Genomic DNA, 19,965 nt, shown 5'->3' with positions numbered 1-19,965 from the left:
CTACCCGCTGACCTTTTCTCTTCCAGTCTATTATGTCCTATAACGGCGGGGCCGTCATGGCCATGAAGGGGAAGAACTGCGTGGCCATTGCTGCGGACCGGCGGTTTGGGATTCAAGCGCAGGTGGTGACCACAGACTTCCAGAAGATTTTCCCTATGGGAGAAAGACTGTATATTGGATTGGCAGGACTGGCCACGGACGTGCAGACTGTGTAAGTGAGACTGCCGCCCGCCCCTGTGTTCCCGTACTGAGCCTGTACGGTTTTATTTACAATAAAAACTAAGTGGCAGCTTACGCTGAGCATAAATGTCTTTGTTTATTTGGGGGGGAGGGTGTAATAGCTGGGTGCCAGCATTCCTTTTCTTGGTCTCCCTTCTCCCTTTTTAAAATAAAGCTGCACGTGATTTAAGATCACATCGCTACTAAGACTTAATAACTTCAGGTATAAAAGGAGCTGCATCTGGAGTACCTACCTGCTGCAGGCACGCGTCAGGAGCTGGTATCTGTCAGTGTGCAGTAGAACAGTTCAGGCCTGGGTGAAGATGAAAGAAAAAGGAACCTGCTTCTGCTTTAATGCAGATTATTTAATGCTGATTCTCATCTCTTGCAGTGCCCAGAGACTGAAGTTCAGGCTGAATCTCTACGAGCTGAAGGAAGGCAGGCAGATCAAACCTCAGACTTTTATGAGCATGGTTTCCAATCTGCTCTACGAGAGACGGTAACTGTCAAACAACAGAGTCGCTGTTTACCTGTCAGTGAAGGCTGTGGTTGTTGGAGTTGATCTGATTCTAGAGAGGTGGGAGGCCGAGGAGGGCTCCTGTAAAGACTACTTGTGGTATGGCAAAAGGAGACTTTAATCTAGTGACAACGTTATCTTCAACCTCCTTGCAAAAGAACATCGAGTATTGTTAAAATAATCCTGTAGCAGTACAAGTTTGTCCTGTTTGCCACGCTGAAACCATTGCAGGGTGCTTCTAGGTTGACCTGAAAGGTCCTCCACCAAAAGCATCCGTGGGATGTTTTCCTTGTATGGATATTTACGTGGGATGTTGTACTGCGTTGAGGTGGTTGGACTACTCTATGCCATGTTGTTCTTCACAGGTTTGGACCTTACTACACAGAACCAGTCATTGCCGGGCTGGACCCCATAACACACGAACCTTTCATCTGCTCTCTAGACCTGATCGGCTGCCCGATGATAACCAATGACTTTGTGGTCAGCGGCACCTGCTCCGAGCAGATGTACGGCATGTGCGAGTCCCTCTGGGAGCCTGACATGGTGAGTGAGGTGGCTGGGCTCAGCTCCGATTCTTGGATTCGGCCTCCTGCTGTTAGCTGGAGAACCTGAGATACGCGGGTTGGATGAAAAGCTCTGTCCTTCGGTACTTCCTGAAGGGGCTCAGGAGAACAAAGAGGCTGTAGCTTGCAGGAAAGATCTTGCAGCATCTTGGATGATACTTTGGGTTTTGAACAAAATCCGATGACTCAACATTCAATTTTTACACCAACTAAAATAGCTTCTGTTCCTCAGGAACCCGATCACCTCTTCGAAACAATCTCGCAGGCCATGTTGAATGCAGTGGACAGAGATGCCATATCTGGAATGGGCGTGGTAGTACACATAATGTAAGTGCTGCTCTCTTCCCCTACAGAACAGAGGTAGAATTTAACAAGCTGTGTGTTAAAGTCAGTTAAGGCATCGGCTTCCAGTGTATCCCTAATCCTGCTCCCTTCCAGCAGTACCCTTAGTAATGTTTTGTCCATTTTAAGTGTTTTATTTCTCATGGCTGCTCTCTGGTGCAGTTCGTAGCGGTTGCTAGAACTGCAGGAGCCATGGAAAATTAATCCTAGAGTTAAGACTCTTGCTGCATAGGGATTCCCTAGCTGCATTCCCATCGGTATTTAGGAGCGTGACTCCTCACATACGGGTAAGCACTGGCCAAGAGGATGCTTTTTGCCACAGCCGGGTGCGACGTTAACTTCCAGACTCTGCAGTCAGACTGACTTCTGAAGCGGCTTACTTTGCTCGCGGTGCTGTTTCCGTGCAGTATCCCAGGCACTGCTGCTTACTGAACCTGCTGGAGCTCCCCTGGGGTGAAGCGGCGGGAGGATGGGGTTTACTCAGCCGGAACGGCCGCCTTCAAGTTCAGATGCTCCTGCCTGCACCAGCAAAGAAAACTACCTATGTGCGCTGCAACTTCCTAACGAAGGGACAATCTGCACGTAGGTATTAAACGCGGATTTACTAATAGTCTTCTCTCTTTCCCCCTCTAGTGAAAAAGACAAGATCACCACCAGGACCCTGAAAGCTCGCATGGACTAGCCCAGCGCATCTGCTCATGCGCTTCCCATCCCAGTCTGCTTGGAACTTTTTTAAATAAAACTCTCTATTGTATTGAACTTTCCTTTTCTTGAGTCTGAACGCTAGGATTAAGTTCTCATCTCTAAAGCTATCAAAAGGAGCTTGGTAGCAGAGCTTACCTTTCTCTCTCTGAGCCACCTATACTAATCTCCCTCAGTACACCCGTATGTGTGAGTGACTGAGCTTCAGCTGCGCCCTAGGGAGTCAGCAGCATCTCCTTCAGACACCACGGCAGTATTAACTTCTCCTGTCAAATCTTAATTTCTTCTGATATCCAGGACTCGGTACTTGGTAAAATCAGTTCTTACTTAAAAACCCCGTTTTACAGGCACATACAAGTCTTTTCCAGTTGTGGTTAATCTAGGACTTAAAACGACCACGTACCTCATGGAGTAACAGTTGATGATTAGAGCACTTTAAAGAGGACAGCAGTGAGGAACAGATGTACACAAAGTTTTAATTTTATTTTTCTCTGGTTGGAGACTCATCTTGTAACATGCATGCATTTCAAAACAGTAACAGTGTCTCAAACTGCTCCTAGCAAACAGACAAGCACAGAGGACTTAAAATTCCTATTTAAAAAACAGCAGTGAAAAACCCTAGAATGCCTTTTTTTTTTTTTAGTTTTAGATTAAACTTAATTTATTCACATTTTTTCAGTTGCACTGATTAGCCCTGCCCACCCTTGTGACCTGTGTGTAATACGCTCACTTGACACAACTCAATCCAGCTGCATTTAGCATTGTGCAGCTAAACGAAAGACCTGCGCAACTTCTGAGTGGTAAAAACTGAAACCACTAAAAATGACGGATGACCAGCAGTTGGTTCCCCGAGCTTTGCCATCGCTATTACACAAGAATTCGTTTCAAAGAGCAAGGAAAATCAGTAGTGGCTAATACGGATACCGGAGAATGGCTCTGCAGAAGTAGGGGGAGTTGACAGGCAAACCTGAAATGGGGCATTAAGACACAGACGGGGAGAGGATAGCCGTTTCGGTTTTGGAGCGACTGTAAGGACGACCTGTCTCAGATCGGTTACGCAGTGTTGCAAACCAAGTTTAGGACACACACGCTGACTTCTGCAAGGTTTGTACCACCTCGAGGTTAAACGCTTTGACCTCGGTGCAGCTCAAAGGGAGGCACCTATAAAGACTGCATAGTAGTCACAGGACTGGGAGGCATCCGTCCGTGGAGGCTAAGACACAACCCCTACCAAACACGGCCCGTAACTACAATACAACCTCGCTTTGTGCCTTTCTTGGGCTAAGAGGCGAGTCCCCAGCTGCCGTCCCCACTGACGGTAGCTGCGGCAGCGCTCCGGAGGGGAAAGCAGGAGTTTCCTCCCAGAAAAGGAAAGAATCAAGTGTTTTAGTGTTCTTGCTGCTGCTGATAATCCAACCATCAGTGGGAGCGCAGCCTCATTTATGCAGGGAATCTGGAGTCACCTACTACCCCAGAAGTTCTCCCTGTGATGAATTTCACGATCACGGCTTTCATAATTAAAACCAGGTCAACCAGAGGTGTGTACAAGACCAGAGGGAAGGATCCCACCGCCCCTCCTTGCTGTGAGGAGTGAACTCCTGCTGACATTCTTCTTAACATACAGCAAACACCAGGCCCTCTTCCTAGCACTGACACCAAAGGGCGGGTGCCGCCTGGCACCTCCGGAACATGTGGTTCCTATTAAAGGGTGACCCAACAGGTTCTCGAGTGTTTTTTATTGCACTATTGGAGCAGAACAGCACCCAAACTGTGACTCCGCACTCTGCCTTCCCTCTCCCACTCTTATTTACGCTGTAGGAGCTATCTCAACGGGGAAGATGTAAATTCTAGGTTCAAAGCAGTTTTTAGTTCTTAAATTTTGACAGATTAGGCCCGTGTTCAGAAAGAGAGAGACCCTCGGTACCCACAGGAACACAGATCCTGCAGCTCGCTTCTCACACAAACTCACCCTGCCTTCGGGCACTGGAGAGGGACACTGCACACTAAATTTTTCTTCGTTTTGAAACTCCGGTTGACCAAAGAATTGCACTGCAATTTCTTGAGAAATCCTGCACTCTGACCAGGATCCGAGTGATCTGCCTACCTACTGCAACTCTTTCAGCCGAGGGCGGTTTTCAGTCAAATGCACTTCAGTGTAAAGTGTTCCGCAGGGTACATGCTACAGACAGAAATATCTACATTCAGCAAACTAGAACTAAATTCACACCAGAAACAGACGATAAACTAGCACAAGCAGTTGTAAAACCAGAATTGAAAGGGCTGGGTTTTCCTTTTAAATACTTGAGTTAAAAAAAGTGACCTAAAACAGGATTTAAAAAAACCAAACCAAAACAACAAAAACAAAAGAAAAAGTCCCTTTTAAAAACAAATCAAATATTTGCAGCTTCACTTCTTATTCTGGTAATAAAAATACTGTCTAGAAACAAAAATTAGCATTTTTAACGTAATGCTACCTCTCAAAATGTAAACAATATACAAAATGCTTATGTTAAACAAAGTTACATACCTGGGTAATACATCATTAAGTGAGAAAATTGCATTTCATTACTTTAGTACACACAGTATGGCAACTTGACAGAGGTGCCAGAATTGGGGAAGTGCTAAAGTGAATAGAGTTTATGGGGCTTTTCATATCACTTGAGCCAGAGACAGCCAATTTAATTCTAGCAGGAGTTTCTTTGGAGTGGAATAAGAAAATACAGTTAACTGCTCTTAAGCCCTTAGTATCATGACTTCTGTAAAGATTGCTGCAGGAACTAACTGCATTTTAATTTCGTTCCCGTTTATGAAATTCAGTGAATGAGACTGTTGCTCCTAGTTATGCAAGCTTCATTCTTCTACTTTCTTTGGGTTGTTTGTTTTGTAGTGTCTCATTGCAGGATGTCTGCAGTTCACCAATTTCCTTCTCCCTTCCTGCCCTTTTTCTCTTAGAATTGGGGAAGTGCTAAAGTGAATAGAGTTTATGGGGCTTTTCATATCACTTGAGCCAGAGACAGCCAATTTAATTCTAGCAGGAGTTTCTTTGGAGTGGAATAAGAAAATACAGTTAACTGCTCTTAAGCCCTTAGTATCATGACTTCTGTAAAGATTGCTGCAGGAACTAACTGCATTTTAATTTCGTTCCCGTTTATGAAATTCAGTGAATGAGACTGTTGCTCCTAGTTATGCAAGCTTCATTCTTCTACTTTCTTTGGGTTGTTTGTTTTGTAGTGTCTCATTGCAGGATGTCTGCAGTTCACCAATTTCCTTCTCCCTTCCTGCCCCCTTTTTCTCTTTTTTTTTTTTAATACACGATTTAAAGATCAACAGTTTAAAAGGTACAAGCTAGCTTCCCAAAAGGAGAACGGCAGACTTACCAGGCCAAAGTTGCAGATTCAATGCAGATTTTTAAAACTGTCAAGAATAAAAAGTGATTGGTATTTAATTTCTAATTGATAGTAAACTTAAGTGCTTATTGTTTAAGAGAAAAGCAACCAATATAATGCCCACAAAACTAAGCTGATGATGCCCCCTAAGTCCTCCCTTTTTTAAAGTATTCTCATAGCTGCATTTGTTTTGTGGCTTTTCCAGCTACACACCTTAAGACATGAGACTCTCCAGCCTCCCAGACAACGGTGTGTTAGCCCCCACATCGCACAGAATAGGGACCGGACTACAGTGGCAGAAGAAATTTGTCCCATGTCAAAGGGAATGACCCATGAATGAATAAAAAGATTCATATCCCATTATGACCCCTAATATTAATTTTCGATTTCTTAAAGACTCTATTTACAGTGCACTCTCATGGGCTGAAACTTTAGCCCCCTTTTGTCCCCTTCAAAGTCGAGACCTGGGGGATTCACATCATGAATGTGGGTATGAACATAAAAAAACCCAAGCCCACACTCAGAATCCAGACCAGAGCTAGCGTTAGTCTAGGGAAATTACCAGGATGTGATGAGCACCAGTTATCTCTCAAAAGGACCAAATTCCACACAGCAAACTGTAGCACGCGTTACAGCACAGGACAGACATTCGAAACAGCTTATTCCCGAAACAAAGGCATATGTGAAAACAGTTTCAAGGCAGATAAGCGACATGTTTCAACTGCAAGAGGTTTGTTCAAAACGCTAAATCCTGCTTAAAAAGAAGAAAATTAAAAAAAAAGAACCAAAAGACCTGTAACTGTTGTGCAGCAGAGCTAACAAAACCCAAAGCAAGTCTGACAAGCTTGGCTGTGAAAAATATTACAAGCATTCTGGAGACAAAACAGGACGTTATTCAGTCACGCAAATCAGTTCCGATTCCTTAGGGGGGGGGAAAAAATCTGGCGCAAGTGTTCAAACATTTCCACTCCTTGACTGTCGCTCTAGAGAGGGGTATGGAGCAGAGGAGAGTAAAAACAATCACAGCTCAAGTCCCGAGTCCTCTTGAGCAGTGGAACTTGCTCCACAGTCACAGCTCCCAGCACTCCCCACTGGTAGCGAGTCCAATTCCTTCGTGTGCAAGTCACATTGCCATTTAAAAAATAAACCAACTAACCAAAGAACCTCTGTCAGGAAACAAATTCAAGTACCTGTTGCAGATCGGGCAAGTAAGGAAGACTGAACATTAGCTAGATTAACACTGGCAGAACTGCGATGTGAAGCTGTAATCTAAGAGACACGGCAATTCCTGACTGAGGTGCGACAGGGAAACGTTCCAGATAGTCAAATACTATCCCGTATCTACAGGTACAAAATGCCTTTTTTTTTTTTTTCCTTTTATGAAATCTTCATAGCTGGCCAATTTAAAGCACAACGGGTCCGAGCACATTATTATCTGAGGTTGTTCAATGCCTCTACTACTTCTCACACTGGTTTGTTTGTTTTTTTTTTTACGTTCTAGGGGTTACACCTTTTTAAGCGATCATCTTTGGTAGATGTTCATTTCCCTCGTCTTTCTTGTAAATCAAGTGCAGTTACAAAAAAAGTTTTTGTTACTTAAATTAACCAAAAAATATAAAGTGTCCCAGTCTGAATTTACCTAAAGTTCAGCGACTCCTCCTTATCAGAGTAATATTTTCCGTCCTTGAAATGGTGAGCTATTTTCCTTCCAATTCCTACCAAGAGGGAAATAAAAGGGCTTGTATGTCTTTCTGGTAAAGACAGTCCAATAAAAAAAAAAGTAGTAGTTTGTGGAATCAGGCACTGCTTCACTCCCACTGAACGTGATCTACAGCGACCCCTTTTATACAGTGCCACATACCATATCCCTATGGGATTCTCTTGATCAGAGAGGAGAAAATGTCATTAGAAAGAGCAGTGCTGAAACAATGCACTTTTCTTGTTTTAAAAAGCCCTCAAATCTATGTCTGGGCACTTCTGTAACATAAAAATCCACTTTTCCACCTGGGTCAAGTGGACTGTTGGAGGGTGCACCTAGAATTAGTTCTCTCTTAAGTCACACAGTGCCACACACTCACTCTTGCACGCACACACACACGCACACACACATGCACACCCCACATGCTGCTACAGTGTCTGTTTTAGTGTCACAGGCTGCATTCTCTGTTTGGAAGTAGCCCCTCTTCTCTTCATTTCTCGCTGAAGGCTGAAGACGACTATGTCAGGATATTGGAGATAAATTCGTTGAAGCGTTTAGAGTACTGCTCTGGATTCACGGTGGAGATCTCTGCCCCAGCCTGCAAGGCAGAGAGGAGAGAGAAGTCACAACACCCTCCTCGAAGGGCAGACCCTGCAGCACTGCAAAGGGTGGAGGAGGGAGGACAGCAGGGAACGATCATGTCAGCCCAGCCTGTCTCTGCCGGGAAAGACCCATAAAAACTTGCAAGTTCTAGGAAAAAACATCCAGAGAGGTCTAGAGAGATCCCCAAGGCAACTGATTTTTAGCTCCAGCTGGATCTTCTGCAGACAGACCACTGAGTCAAAGCATTGAATTTGTTCCCTCATGGTTTAGAGGAGATTTGGAAGGAGCATGAAAAACTCCATGTCCCGCCAACCTGGGCTTTTTTCAAGCCCTTTTGGGAAGTTCAGGATTGCTGCCAGGGAACAGGACTGGCCCCAGGAAGGGAGCAGGGTAGTATGTCTCCCTGCAGCCCGTCCATTCCTGCTCTGTGAGGCTGTTGGTGCCACACCAGGGAAATGGAGCACCTCCCAAACTGGGACGTAAATGCAAGTCATCTCCAACCAACCAGAGGGAAAACCTTTCCAAGACAGTCTGAGGAGACAGTAAGTGAGGGAAGAGCTGTTCTTGGGCACGGGATCACTGGAGAATTTCCATACTGGTAGAAAAATCAGTGTCAGGAGACATCACACACACACACGCAGGCATGCAGGCAAAGCAGAAGCCCCAAAGCCCATCCTCCCTGCGGGTGGCAGGCTGCTTACCCCATGTTTCACTGTTTTGGCAGCATGTGCAGCTTTCTTCTTCGCATCATATGGCGTAAGAATGTCTATAATGGCCATGAAGTACACTTCCTTCTTGGGGGCACCTAGCAAGGCAAGAGAGTCGCTAGCACACCCTGAGCTGTGAGCAAAGCCCAGCTGCACCCCCCTCCTTAAGAAATATATGGCAGATCTGTTCTGATGCAACTAGCAGAGAAAGCAAGGCAGCTGGAGGCTGTAGAAGGGCAGAGAAGAATGACTGGAAACAGCACACCAGAGGCCCACATGCTCTCTGAACATGCCACTACTCTCCAAGCATCACTTCTACCCATTCCAACTCACACCATCCACAACAAGGGACTGCACAGCAAAGGAGAGAGACTTGGCAGGGCCTCTCTCTCTCCCCCTGTGGACAGTCCTCCCACTCCATTTAGCCCAGCCAGACCACAGGACAGCTCTGCCCTCCAGACCTTCTTCAGGACAACATTCCATGATACTCACTTTCGTGGCTTTTCATGGCGTAGACGTCGACAGAAGGATCGAACTCTCCAGGCCCAAAGAAGCGAGGGTAGTTGAGGAGATTGCCAGGGCTGTCAGGGGGTGTGCCGTAGGAAGAAATGGGGTTGCCTCCGAGACCATCGTTCTCACACTCCTCATCCTCTGCCCGATCCTCCACTTCCATCTCTTCCTGCTCTGCTCGGTCAACATCGTGGATCCCAACCAGCAAGCTGTAGTCCATAATCTTCAGCTGAGCTAAAAACTGGGAGAAAGAGATGAGTGAGAACAAGAGCATCCACGTGGGATCAGAAATCCTCAGTCCTACCCTGCCAGTATCTCCCTGAACAGAAAGGGCTGTAGTGAGAGCTAAACCTTTACTAGACTCCAGAGAATCTACACATGAGCTCATATGTCCACTGCTAACAGCATAACCCTGACTGTAATTGCTTGACTGATCCAGGAATGACTTGCTTTTCAGTCACTGCTGCACCCCTTGAGCCAGAGGCCACAGTGAGGATAGTTATGGGAGGCAGTAAAAGCTGTCCCCCAGGAAACTCTACCTCCACGTCCCGCTTCAGCTTTTCAAGGAAGTTCTTTTTACTCTCTTCTCCAACATGCAGCTTCTGACCCTCATTCAAGAAGTCGTTGTCCTTGAACGTTGGTAGATCCTTGGCCTGCAACAAAAAGCCTGTGTCAAATTTTCCAAACCCCTACTTCTTGGGGGAGGGCTGGTACACTGATCCATTAGCAATATGGTGATTGCACAGAGACTCTGATCGAGTGTGCGGTTGCACCAGGACCTTTTGCCTGTCCATAAGGTGAAGTGGCTCATCCTGTCCACTAAGTATGAAAATGGCATCAGGCAGAGCACAGTATTTCTCAATGAATCCATGTGCTGAGCTGTACCTAGGGGGAAACTGAAGGGAGACACAGAGAGCCACTCAACTTTAAAGACTGCCGGAAAGATGTGCTGCAGGCCGAAAGCTTGACAGCTGGGCTCCAGCCAGCAACGGTCCAACCAGCTCCCAGAATAGAAAAGAAATGCATTTTGTTGGCTTCAGACTGGGGGGAAGGGGTGAGGGCTTGAAGAAAAATGCTTCTCTCCCTAAATACTTGAGGAAAAAATTAAAACCACTGCTTTTTGAGGAATCTGCTTGCAGCAGGCCCTGAGGATTTCTCAGGGATATTGAAGAATATACAACCCCTTTGTGCAACTGGGAATTAAATTATTTTGTTCTTAGAATGACATATGAGCACGTGGTGGCTTTATATAGATCCACTATGAATCGTCTGAGACAAACTGCATAAGCAGAAAAACCAGACAGTAAACAGCCAGCAAGCTGGGGACACTTGGGCACGATGAAGCCGTGCCTTGACGCCAGAACATTCAGTATAAATGGGAGTTCCTTGGCTCATGCCAGAGATCTCATTTTAGGGCAGGCTGGAGTAGACTTTCTCTGTGGTCCCAAACCTGAAAATCCCACGTGCATGTGCAAAACATGTAGTACCATGAGTTACTGCTGTGATTTCAGCAGGACTTTTCATGGCAGCATCACAGCCAAAGTTTTGCAGGGGCAGGATTCTTAGTCATAAGTTCTCCTAAAGGCACCAGAAACCAAACTTACAAACATGCTGAGATATGCCAAGAATCTGAGAGGAGCTGGTCTGGTTTATAAAAGCATCTGTTGCAAAAGCTAACTGCTGACCTGACTCAGTTTGGTACACAGGGAGCGCTATGAAGAAATCCTTCCATAAAGACACCATTGCACTAATGTGGGTTTTGGTACTTGTGGGATTGTCCCCCAGGAAGTTCCCCCCACTCCTGGTAGTGTCAACATAACAGAGCAGGGCAGGGCAGCACCAGATCTGCACCATCTCTTCCTGAGCAGTTACTGGGCACAGCCTGAAAGGTGGGACAGAAACAAGTTATCACTCAGGGCCCATTTAATATCCCCTGCTCAATACCCCTTTGGAAAAGGGAAGTCAGTTGGATCCCATCTGCTTCCAACCACCAGGAGGAAGGAAAGGCTGGCCAGGAATGGTCCATACCTTCTCTTTATCGCTTGCTTCCCTGGATACTGTTGAGCCCTGATAAAAGAATAAAGAAAAGAGCATTGCTGCACTATGTGTCATATTCCCGAAGAATTCATTGACACCATTTAATTCCTCCATGCAGAAAAATAATGAAAGTATCTTTAAAAATCAGTGCTCAACCCCTTTTTCATGCCTGAGATAGACTTACAGATCTCCCTGATGTAGTGTAGGCCACTTGTGATGGGGGAATGGTACAACATTTGGGCCTCAAGCGAAGCCCCATCCAGAACCCCCAAAACCTAATCCCCTGAACAAAAAGCAAAGCCCGGGACCTTGTCAAGTAGGTGTGACAAAGACCAACTCCCACCCTCCTGGAAAAGGAGCTCTCAGCTCCATGACTGCCCTCCAAACACTGACCTTCAGGTCATATTTCCGGTGCACAGTCAGCCTGTGACTAAATACGTTTCTGGTAACCACCATGTAGGTTTCCACTCCGTCCACGGTGAGCCGGTACATGCCAAGGAACTGGGGCAGGAGGGTGTTCCCGTGACACTCCACTATGAACTGCAGGAGAGCGGGGAAGGGAAGGGCAGAAAAAGACGGTACTGTCACACAAAACCGACCTCCGACAGAACACAAGCTCAGCAAGAAGCTGATAGCGAAGCCTCCAGTTCCAGCCATCTGACACCGATGTGAAAGGAAAGAAGGCTTGCAAATGGCTCCTAGGGTCTCAAGAAAAGCGAGTTAGGACATTGTAAGAATCTTCCAGCCCTGAGCTGAGACACAGCATCCCACTGTGCGTGCATGTCCAGCCTGCTGTAACAGGCTAGGTGTGCATGTCTGTCACCCAGTCTCAGTGGGGCGAGTCTGTTGTTGGCACTGGCTAACTTCACTTCTTGTGGTTACGTGAGTGTATCTGAAAGCAAAGAGCAGATGGACTGGCAGAGAACGTGGACCAGGGCAGAACATTTCCAGCTGTCCCACTTTGGCCCCCCTTCCCTGCTGCATGTAACTGTCTCCTCCCTGGTCCCTCTGGCAAGTCTAATTCAAAGGATTGAATTAGGAGCATGTTTACAGATCTCAGGTACCAACAATCCATAATTCATTGATGTAAGGAACAGGGTGAGCTGTGAAGGGGCTCAGCACTGTGAAGAAACAGGCAGCTGTGCCATAATTGGCTCTCGGATGCTAAGGAACACTGTTTTCTTCTGCAAAAGCTATTTGCAAGCTCTGCCAGGCTGGAAACTGTGAATCCAAGCTCCAGTTCCCCAGCAAATCACAAGGTGCTCCCCAACGTGTTTGCCATGCCCTCCCCCTCCCAGGGTTCCAGACTCACCGTACCTGATGGTACTTCTTTAAGATGTTGTGCATCTCTGCTACATCTTCGCTCGATACCGCCTTAATGACAAACCTCCTGTCGTAGGTGGTGAGGAACCGGGCCCCACATCGGCCCTGGCTGTCACTGTTCACTGGGGCGCTTCGTGTCACCGAGTTCTGAAGGAACCAGAACAAAAAAGTGGGAAGGAGGGGCAGGAGCTGCCACCTCCCTGGGGAAGAAAGAAGAGCAGTCTTGGAAAGCAGATGAGACATGGGTGACCGGGGCCAGCTCCACAACCTGGCTTTGGAACAACAGACATCCCAGAGACTTTGCGCTCCACCTTCGTAACTGTGACAGTGTCCTCGCCAAGCTTCAGAGCACACCTGCAAACACACTCCCAGTCGTGACCATTAATAAGCAAGCATCCTTGAGCGTTCAGCACTACCGAGGTTAACCCAATTGTTTAGAAGTCTGGACACGGAGTTTAGAGCTTTCATCTGGGCCTTCTATTTGTTTACCTGTTTTACTCCAACACCTGGCATGCGTTTTTGAAAATGTCTTTTACTAATGAGTTATTAAGGAGGCATATTAAGGCTAAGACTTTTTAGCATTTCCTCCTGGAAATCTAAGAACTGTCAGGATATTTCCAATATTTAAGGAAAAACAGAACAAAATGAATGAAATGGCCTGCCTTCTTTTCCACCAAAAGGCAGTCTAAACTGGCAGAAGTCTCATTGTTTGGGAATTCTTTACAGGTCACCCTGAAACCAAAAGCCACCCTCAGCCTCTGCTATTCTTACAACTGGACAAAAAAGATTGTGAGTATAAATAGCTTGGTTGTTCTTCCGACAACCAGCAGCATCTGTCTTTACATCCCTGTCTCCACCCTTAGCAACGAAACATTGCAGCTTCTTTTCATACTTGCAGCACAATTGGAAAATCCCAAGCAAACTGCAGAGCAAGTATCTACCACATTCCTGGAGCCACAACATGAGCTCTTTGTTCTGATCCTTCTCCCCAGGTAGGGGGACTTACTGTGAGCCCCATCGCACTAAGAGCCACTTCTCTTCACACCTTCCAGACTAACCCAAGCAGGTCACCAGCCTCCTGCTTGTTTCCTCCATGACTTCTCAGCAACTGCCTTCCAACTCCACCACCCCAGTCACCAGTGTCTGTTCAGAAGCCATTTTGTCAACCAACAGCATAGGCACCCACTAGCGTTTCCTTGCCACTGGCGCAAGCATATGGGGACAGTTGTGCTCTGAAACACAGTGGTACTGACACCTGGGTAGTGGTCTTTAGCTCAAGGTAGATGTGGCTTTCAGGATCTCAGGGCTGGACAATGCATTTCATGATGTACTTTTTTAGCTGCTAGTTACACTGTTCTCTCCTTCCCTCAGCTCCCTGAAGAGCAGACAGCAGAGGGAGCCTGCTCTTCTGCAGACACGGACACGCAGGCAAGCAGAGCCTGCTGCGAAAGAGGGATTTACCATTGTCACGCTGCAAGTGAGCCGAGAGGTTTCCTTTCAGAATGAAGCATTTAAAGCTTTTAAAACTTTAATGAAGCAGGGGAAAAACTCTACTCCTGCCAACGGCTTTAGAAGCTGTCAGGAAAATAAAGGCAAACAAAAAAACCCCCTTGCTTCTTGCTGACATTTGCAAATGAGTGTGCTACACAGTTTAATCACCCCTCACCTCAAAACCACAGAGCTTTTCTTCTACAGAAGATGGGAAGCAGAAATCATGACCACATATAGACATTACCAAATTCATAGCCAAGGTTTACTTTGTTCCCTTCCTGTCACTCCCACCTCTTCCACAGTTCGGGTGTTATATTTATCATCCTGGCTCGATTCCCACTCAAGCCATCACATTTTACCCACCTGAATTTAGCTCAGTGAATGTCTTCTGCTTTCTGTTCTAGCTGGACACTTTTAAAGAGCCAAACTGCTCTACCCCAGAGATGGCAGAAGTAATCCTTCAGAGCAGCAGGTAAAACATAAATGATAAACCAGGTATTAAGAACCAACAAGATTGCGGGCGCTTCTATGTAAGTTACTTCACGTGGCTCTGATCATTTCTTAAAAGAAACTGAGAAAAAAATTTCTAAAATATACTATAGCGGATGGACCGGGAGAAAAAATAATTAGGAGCTAATGACTTCACTGCATGCAAGTACGTTGAAGGGTACGGAGGAAGCCAGCACACAAAGTAATTCCCTGGTACAGCCAGCCTCAGGGGCAGGGTGTTGCTGGCCAAGCAGCCTCCTCAAGAGCCATACACAGCCTGGCATGAACTACTGTCAACAGACCAGGAGGCAATGGTACTGCTTCTCCTGGCAAAACGCCATCACTGCCTAGAGAACAGGCCTGACGGTAGGAGGGAAGAAATAGAATTAATAATCTAACAGGCATGTGCTCAAGAAAAGCATTGACTGAGCAGCCGTGTCCTGAAGATAAAAGAGATCTTCCATCACAAGCAGAAGAGATCTGTGTGCGCAACTCATGGCTCTCAGGTAATTACAAGGCACTGAGCACACACAGGCACAAAGAACGGCACCTGCCTCCTAACGCTGGGCTCAGCTCTATCTCCGTCAGCAGATGGGCAGTCATCCAGACCAGAGCTGCGACAAGGCAGCAGCCAGCATTTACTATTCCTCCTGGGGATGGCCGGCCCCTTGCAGAAGAAAAGCAAAGATGACTGTCAGTTCTGCTCGAAAAACGTGTCTCACTTTGAGCAAACACCCTCGGAGTGCCCAGCGTGCCTGAGAACAGGCAGCAGAGTAGGATGGGCCCTGGCAGCCAGGAGAGAGGCAACTGAGACACAGTTACACAAAGCCTCAAACACTGATCCCGGTATCCTCAGAGGTCACCCCTTCTCACAGGGGGACCAGCATGCTCCCCCCTCGGTCTGGGAACAAGGGGCAGAGGATGGGATGCAGGTGCTACACATCTGCTCCTTGCCCCGTACCACATGAGACCAGAAACAGGATCAAGTAGATGTAGTGTCTCACCAGTGCAATGAGCCACGCAGCTGGAGTAAGAAAACAGATTTCTTCATTATATTAACCTTGAAACAGGGGAAGATCAGGCAATAATCTAGATATAATCACAGAGAGTTTTGACAAGCTTGGGAAGGGCGTATACGCAGATGTATGCGGACAGGGGCACACACACACTACGAGAAGGAAGCAGTTTGGTAGGATTAGCAGGAACAGCTCTGCTCCCATCTCCTCTCCCCACAACACAGGCAGCAGGGAGCATGGCTGGACTTGTACGTGAAGCAAAGAAGGGAGAGAGCAAGAAGCTTGCACCGCTCACCCACCGCGCCAGCGCTAACGTGCCGCTGTGGGCTGGCGTATTCCAGCGAGTATTTTAGTTGAAGCCCTCGACCAGTCAGTGCTGGCGCATTGCCAGCCTTTATCAACTGCAGTGGAGTGCCAGAGATACTGGGTTTAATTACCTAACACTCAGCCTGCTAAAGGCCACGCAGCTATCAAAGCCACCCTCTTTTTCTGCGCTGGCTTTTCCCTCATTTAAGAGGTCTCCAAGCAGCCTGCTACTACACATCTCCCGTGTGCGTAAGACTAAGAGCTGTGTGTGGAAGGCTGGCCCTGCTGTAAGCAGCGAGAGTTGCGACATCTCTCTTTCACTGGATTTAAGCCCAGCGGTATTAATACAAGAAAATGTGTCTCCCCTCCAAGGCAAGTCTGAGCCTCTGGCCTTAGGGGACACGTCCCAAAGCAGCAGCCACCTTGATAAACCCAATTCAACAGCACCAATGCTTGGCACACGTACTTGGTTAAAGTGGCACCCGAATCTGTAAAAACACGACAGACTCATTTTCCTTGCAGATGTTCTGCACTAGATCATTGTTATCCTCAAGCTCCCGCCTGTCTGCAACCATCTGCTGCCTTTTATTTTATACCTAGACTGCAAGTGCTCTGGAGCAGGGACCATCTTTTCGTTCTGCAATTGCCCAGGGCCTGGCACAGCAAGATCTACTGCTGGGGGCCCTTAGGGTGATGGTAAAACCATTCAAACCATGATTATAAGCCCATAAAAACTGACCACACAAGAATGTTGATATCATAGTTTCTCTGCCAGCTTGGTTATTCTGTCCTAGGGAAAGACGTTAGGAGGGCGGGGAGAAAAGACACGGTACCTGGTAGTCTTGATCGTCAATCCCAAATCTTTCTCGGAGGTTTCGGAACACCAGTGGACAATACTCCTTAAATTTAAAGCGACTTGGCAAGTTTTCCCTAGGGCAAAGCAGAAAAGATATTCTTGTGCAATGATCAGCTTGTGAAATCAAACTCAATTCTTCTCCCACTTCACTGCTAACCCCCAGGATATCCAAGCCCCTTCCTACCTACAAGGGCCCTACTCTGCAAGTATTTACCCTCATTAGGGTAGCTTGTTTCTTTGGATGCCTACAAAAGTCATCCGTTCATAGAAATGCTTGCAGGATCCAGCTTTTGGCTAACAGGCTCTTTGGATGAGGATGTCTGTCTTACAGAACAATCTCCCCTGTCACAAGCACAGATTTGACAGAATAATTTCTCTCTTTCCTCCTCCTTTGTTGCTTTGTTCCGTTCAGTAACACAGCTGCCCTGCAACACACTGTTACTGTTTAAGATGAAAAGCTGGAGGAAAGGGAGGGGGGCTCTGATTTCAGATCAGATCAGATCACTCGTGCGTCAAAAGAAAGGTCAACACAAGACAAACCATCTCACCCAGAACGCAAAGGAGAGGGGGTGAATCAGCTCCAGTCTGGCATGTTCCAGACCAATCCCAACCATTACAGACTGAGCTTTGCTGCCAGGCCTCGCCAGCCGGGAACGGGGCCTCCCCAGAACACAGTACAGCAGACAACAGACAACATCCCCTGTTGCTGAGGGATGCCGCATCTACTCCCTACCAGAGCTCTTATTCTGCCCAGTGGGAAGAGGCAGAGAGGATGGTCCTGCTTGGGCACAGTGGGAGATTTTGTCAGCTCATTCTCAATGAGAATCCTTTGCACCAATACGTGGGAAACTAAAATCTATGTAGGAGAAGAGGGAAAAGCAGATACTGCAAATTGTAGGTGCCAGAGAAGACAAACTTTTGAATCACACTCCCACTCTCAAAAGCTGATCCCTGTGAAACTTAGTGAAAATGAAGCATTAATCAGGGAGCGCTGCAGACCTGCGCACACACAGAGCCCGAGTGGAGAACACAGCTCTGAGCACCAGTCACGACCATGGCTTTAAAAGGGCTTCCAAAAATTGATCTTTTGGGAAAAGGGGAAGGGGGTAACTCTATATAAACCCCATGGGCCAGGGGTATAATGCAGCTTCATGGCTGTCTCCTGTGAACAGTTCCAAAGAGACAGGGAAGCTAGCAGGTCACAGAGAGCAAACTCCTGCCCTCTCCTCCATGGTCTTGGGATTTGGGTTCTGCTGGTCAGGACAGGACATCCAGACAGGGCACAGCAGGGGTCAAGAGACAGTCCTGCATCGGTTTTGTGCATAACCAAGATGTGCAGCAAACTCCAGTCCTAGGACTTTGGACAAGTTACTCTTTGTGAACTCTGAAGTATTAATTGTCTTCTACCCCGTCCAGTGAATATCTATGTGTAACTAGCCTTGTTTTTAAGTAGTGCCACTTCTGAGCCTGGCCTTACCAGACTTCTCATCACTCAAAGGATATAAACCAAACCACAAGACAGCATCTCAGTGACAGACTGCCCCACCACCACATCCTGTTGAGTGGTCTGGGCAGGGCACAGACTTGTGGCATGTGTCCAGCCATGCCAGACCCTCTTGGCATTACAACAGGGAACAAACTAAAAGGCCTTCAACATGCCAGTTTCCCCCACAGCAAAGAGCTCTAATTACAGAGGCAAACAAGTTGGGAAGCACCTACTTACTTGTTGAATAGATGATTGTCCACCTTAATCTTACTGTAGGCTTTAAAGTCATCGGGCATTAACATGACGGGGACGGGAACATTGCTGAGTTCGTTGATCTAAAAGAGAAAGGAAACAGAGACTCAAAACCCAAGTTCCACTGCCCTGCAGTTACTGTCAATGGACTTACGGGGATGCCAAATACCCCAGAAGCTGGTTTTGAAGCAATATAACCCCTTAGACTTTCAGAGCAACTTGCTGTGCTGAAGCAACCTGGAGAACACCGTGGTTACAAGCCACGGTGAGAATGAGAAGCATCTCATTCAATCATGTGGTGAGTAGTTCCCCAGCCAGCCTCGGCTCTTTCATCTGTTCACCTGCCACTGATCATCCAAGATACAGCTTAGAATTGAGACAAACCTACAGACCAAGAAATAGCAGATTTTATGTTTTAGATAAATCACATTTGCCTTTATTTAGGAAATGTTGCATCAGCCAATTTCTTAACTAGTTCTCACTGTTACAAATCGCGGATGACCAAAGTCTTCCACGTGGCCAGAGAACAGACTCTGGGTAGCTTTGGTGCAGCACAGCACAGCTCTCCTGTGGATGCTGTTTCTACGCTCGCTGTCTCTTGTTGCTCTTATCCCACCTTCTCTAAAGGGATGAGTCACTCCACTAGATTGTTTCTGCTCCTTAGTCATGTGCGGCAGCCACAGGAATACAGGGATGCAGAAGACTGAACGTTCAGCTACTACTGTACAGACAGGCTCATGCTACAGCACCCAGCAGCGAAAACATCAATAGTAAAAAAAAAAAAAAAAAAAAAAAAAAAAAAAAAAAAAAAAAAAAAAAAAAAAAAAAAAAAAAAAAAAAAAAAAAAAAAAAAAAAAAAAAAAAAAAAAAAAAAAAAAAAAAAAAAAAAAAAAAAAAAAAAAAAAAAAAAAAAAAAAAAAAAAAAAAAAAAAAAAAAAAAAAAAAAAAAAAAAAAAAAAAAAAAAAAAAAAAAAAAAAAAAAAAAAAAAAAAAAAAAAAAAAAAAAAAAAAAAAAAAAAAAAAAAAAAAAAAAAAAAAAAAAAAAAAAAAAAAAAAAAAAAAAAAAAAAAAAAAAAAAAAAAAAAAAAAAAAAAAAAAAAAAAAAAAAAAAAAAAAATCCACCTCTGGACTATATCTGGCTACCCTGCTCCAGACAAGCCCATGCACTGACAAGGATGTGCCAGCGTTCAAGAGCAGGTCAAGAGGCAGCAAGTTTCTGAGCTGCCTTTTCTGAGGACGGCCCCAGCGTCATTCATTCACATGGACTTCACAGGAATCACAGGAGTCCCATCTAATTGAGCTGCTATTAACATGCTGGATTTAGGAAGCAGTTTTATTACAACTCCATTCTCATAATTACTGTGCCAAGCAGGTAATGCTGGAGAGAAGCAGACAACACTGGCAACAGCAGGGTTTGGCTAGGAGTCAGGCCTGGGGTCTGTTCCCAACGCCAAAACCTTA

At 46.1% G+C, this 19,965-nt stretch overlaps 2 protein-coding genes across 5 annotated transcripts in view; one reads left to right on the top strand and one right to left on the bottom strand.

The window, feature by feature from the left end:
* The window catches only part of PSMB3 (proteasome subunit beta 3), an 11,662-nt gene extending 9,262 nt beyond the window's left edge, over nt 1-2,400 (top strand). The window contains exons 2-6 of the mRNA XM_009274852.2: nt 27-211; nt 611-718; nt 1,102-1,279; nt 1,532-1,626; nt 2,275-2,400. Of these exons, the coding sequence (XP_009273127.1) occupies nt 33-211; nt 611-718; nt 1,102-1,279; nt 1,532-1,626; nt 2,275-2,323 (609 nt within the window). The 5' untranslated portion in view covers nt 27-32 and the 3' untranslated portion in view covers nt 2,324-2,400. The remainder of the gene's footprint in view (nt 1-26; nt 212-610; nt 719-1,101; nt 1,280-1,531; nt 1,627-2,274) is intronic.
* A 398-nt stretch (nt 2,401-2,798) lies between these two features.
* PIP4K2B (phosphatidylinositol-5-phosphate 4-kinase type 2 beta) lies at nt 2,799-19,264 on the bottom strand. 4 transcript variants are annotated; one of them, XM_009274854.2, is made up of 11 exons: nt 18,490-19,261; nt 16,744-16,840; nt 12,603-12,755; nt 11,679-11,825; nt 11,277-11,315; nt 9,788-9,901; nt 9,231-9,489; nt 8,733-8,836; nt 6,292-8,026; nt 5,721-5,757; nt 2,799-4,522 (listed from the first exon to the last, which is right to left on the bottom strand). In XM_009274854.2, exons 1-9 carry the CDS (start codon nt 18,552-18,554, stop codon nt 7,946-7,948), a joined length of 1,059 nt encoding a protein of 352 aa, XP_009273129.1. In that variant the 5' UTR covers nt 18,555-19,261; the 3' UTR covers nt 2,799-4,522; nt 5,721-5,757; nt 6,292-7,945. The 4 variants fall into 4 exon arrangements, with proteins under 4 accessions (XP_009273129.1, XP_009273128.1, XP_009273131.1 ...); XM_009274853.2 differs by having other exon boundaries at nt 5,721-8,026; XM_009274856.2 differs by lacking the exons at nt 2,799-4,522; nt 5,721-5,757; nt 8,733-8,836 and having other exon boundaries at nt 6,428-8,026; nt 18,490-19,264.
* Nucleotides 19,265-19,965: the final 701 nt, after the last annotated feature.

The sequence above is a fragment of the Aptenodytes forsteri genome, unplaced genomic scaffold, assembly GCF_000699145.1.
Source record: "Aptenodytes forsteri isolate BGI_AS27 unplaced genomic scaffold, ASM69914v1 Scaffold640, whole genome shotgun sequence".
NCBI lineage: Eukaryota > Metazoa > Chordata > Aves > Sphenisciformes > Spheniscidae > Aptenodytes > Aptenodytes forsteri.
Note: the sequence above shows the minus strand (reverse complement) of the source record. Positions and strands in the feature narration are given on the sequence as shown.

Excerpts from the sequence above, each read along its gene's own strand:
- PIP4K2B (XM_009274853.2), bottom strand. The coding sequence starts at position 18,554 with ATGTTAATGCCCGATGACTTTAAAGCCTACAGTAAGATTAAGGTGGAC. Across the intron at positions 9,490-9,787 it reads AGCTGAAGCGGGACGTGGAG|TTTTTAGCTCAGCTGAAGAT; the intron begins GTAGAGTTTCCT and ends TCTTTCTCCCAG. Across the intron at positions 8,027-8,732 it reads CCAAAACAGTGAAACATGGG|GCTGGGGCAGAGATCTCCAC; the intron begins GTAAGCAGCCTG and ends TCTGCCTTGCAG.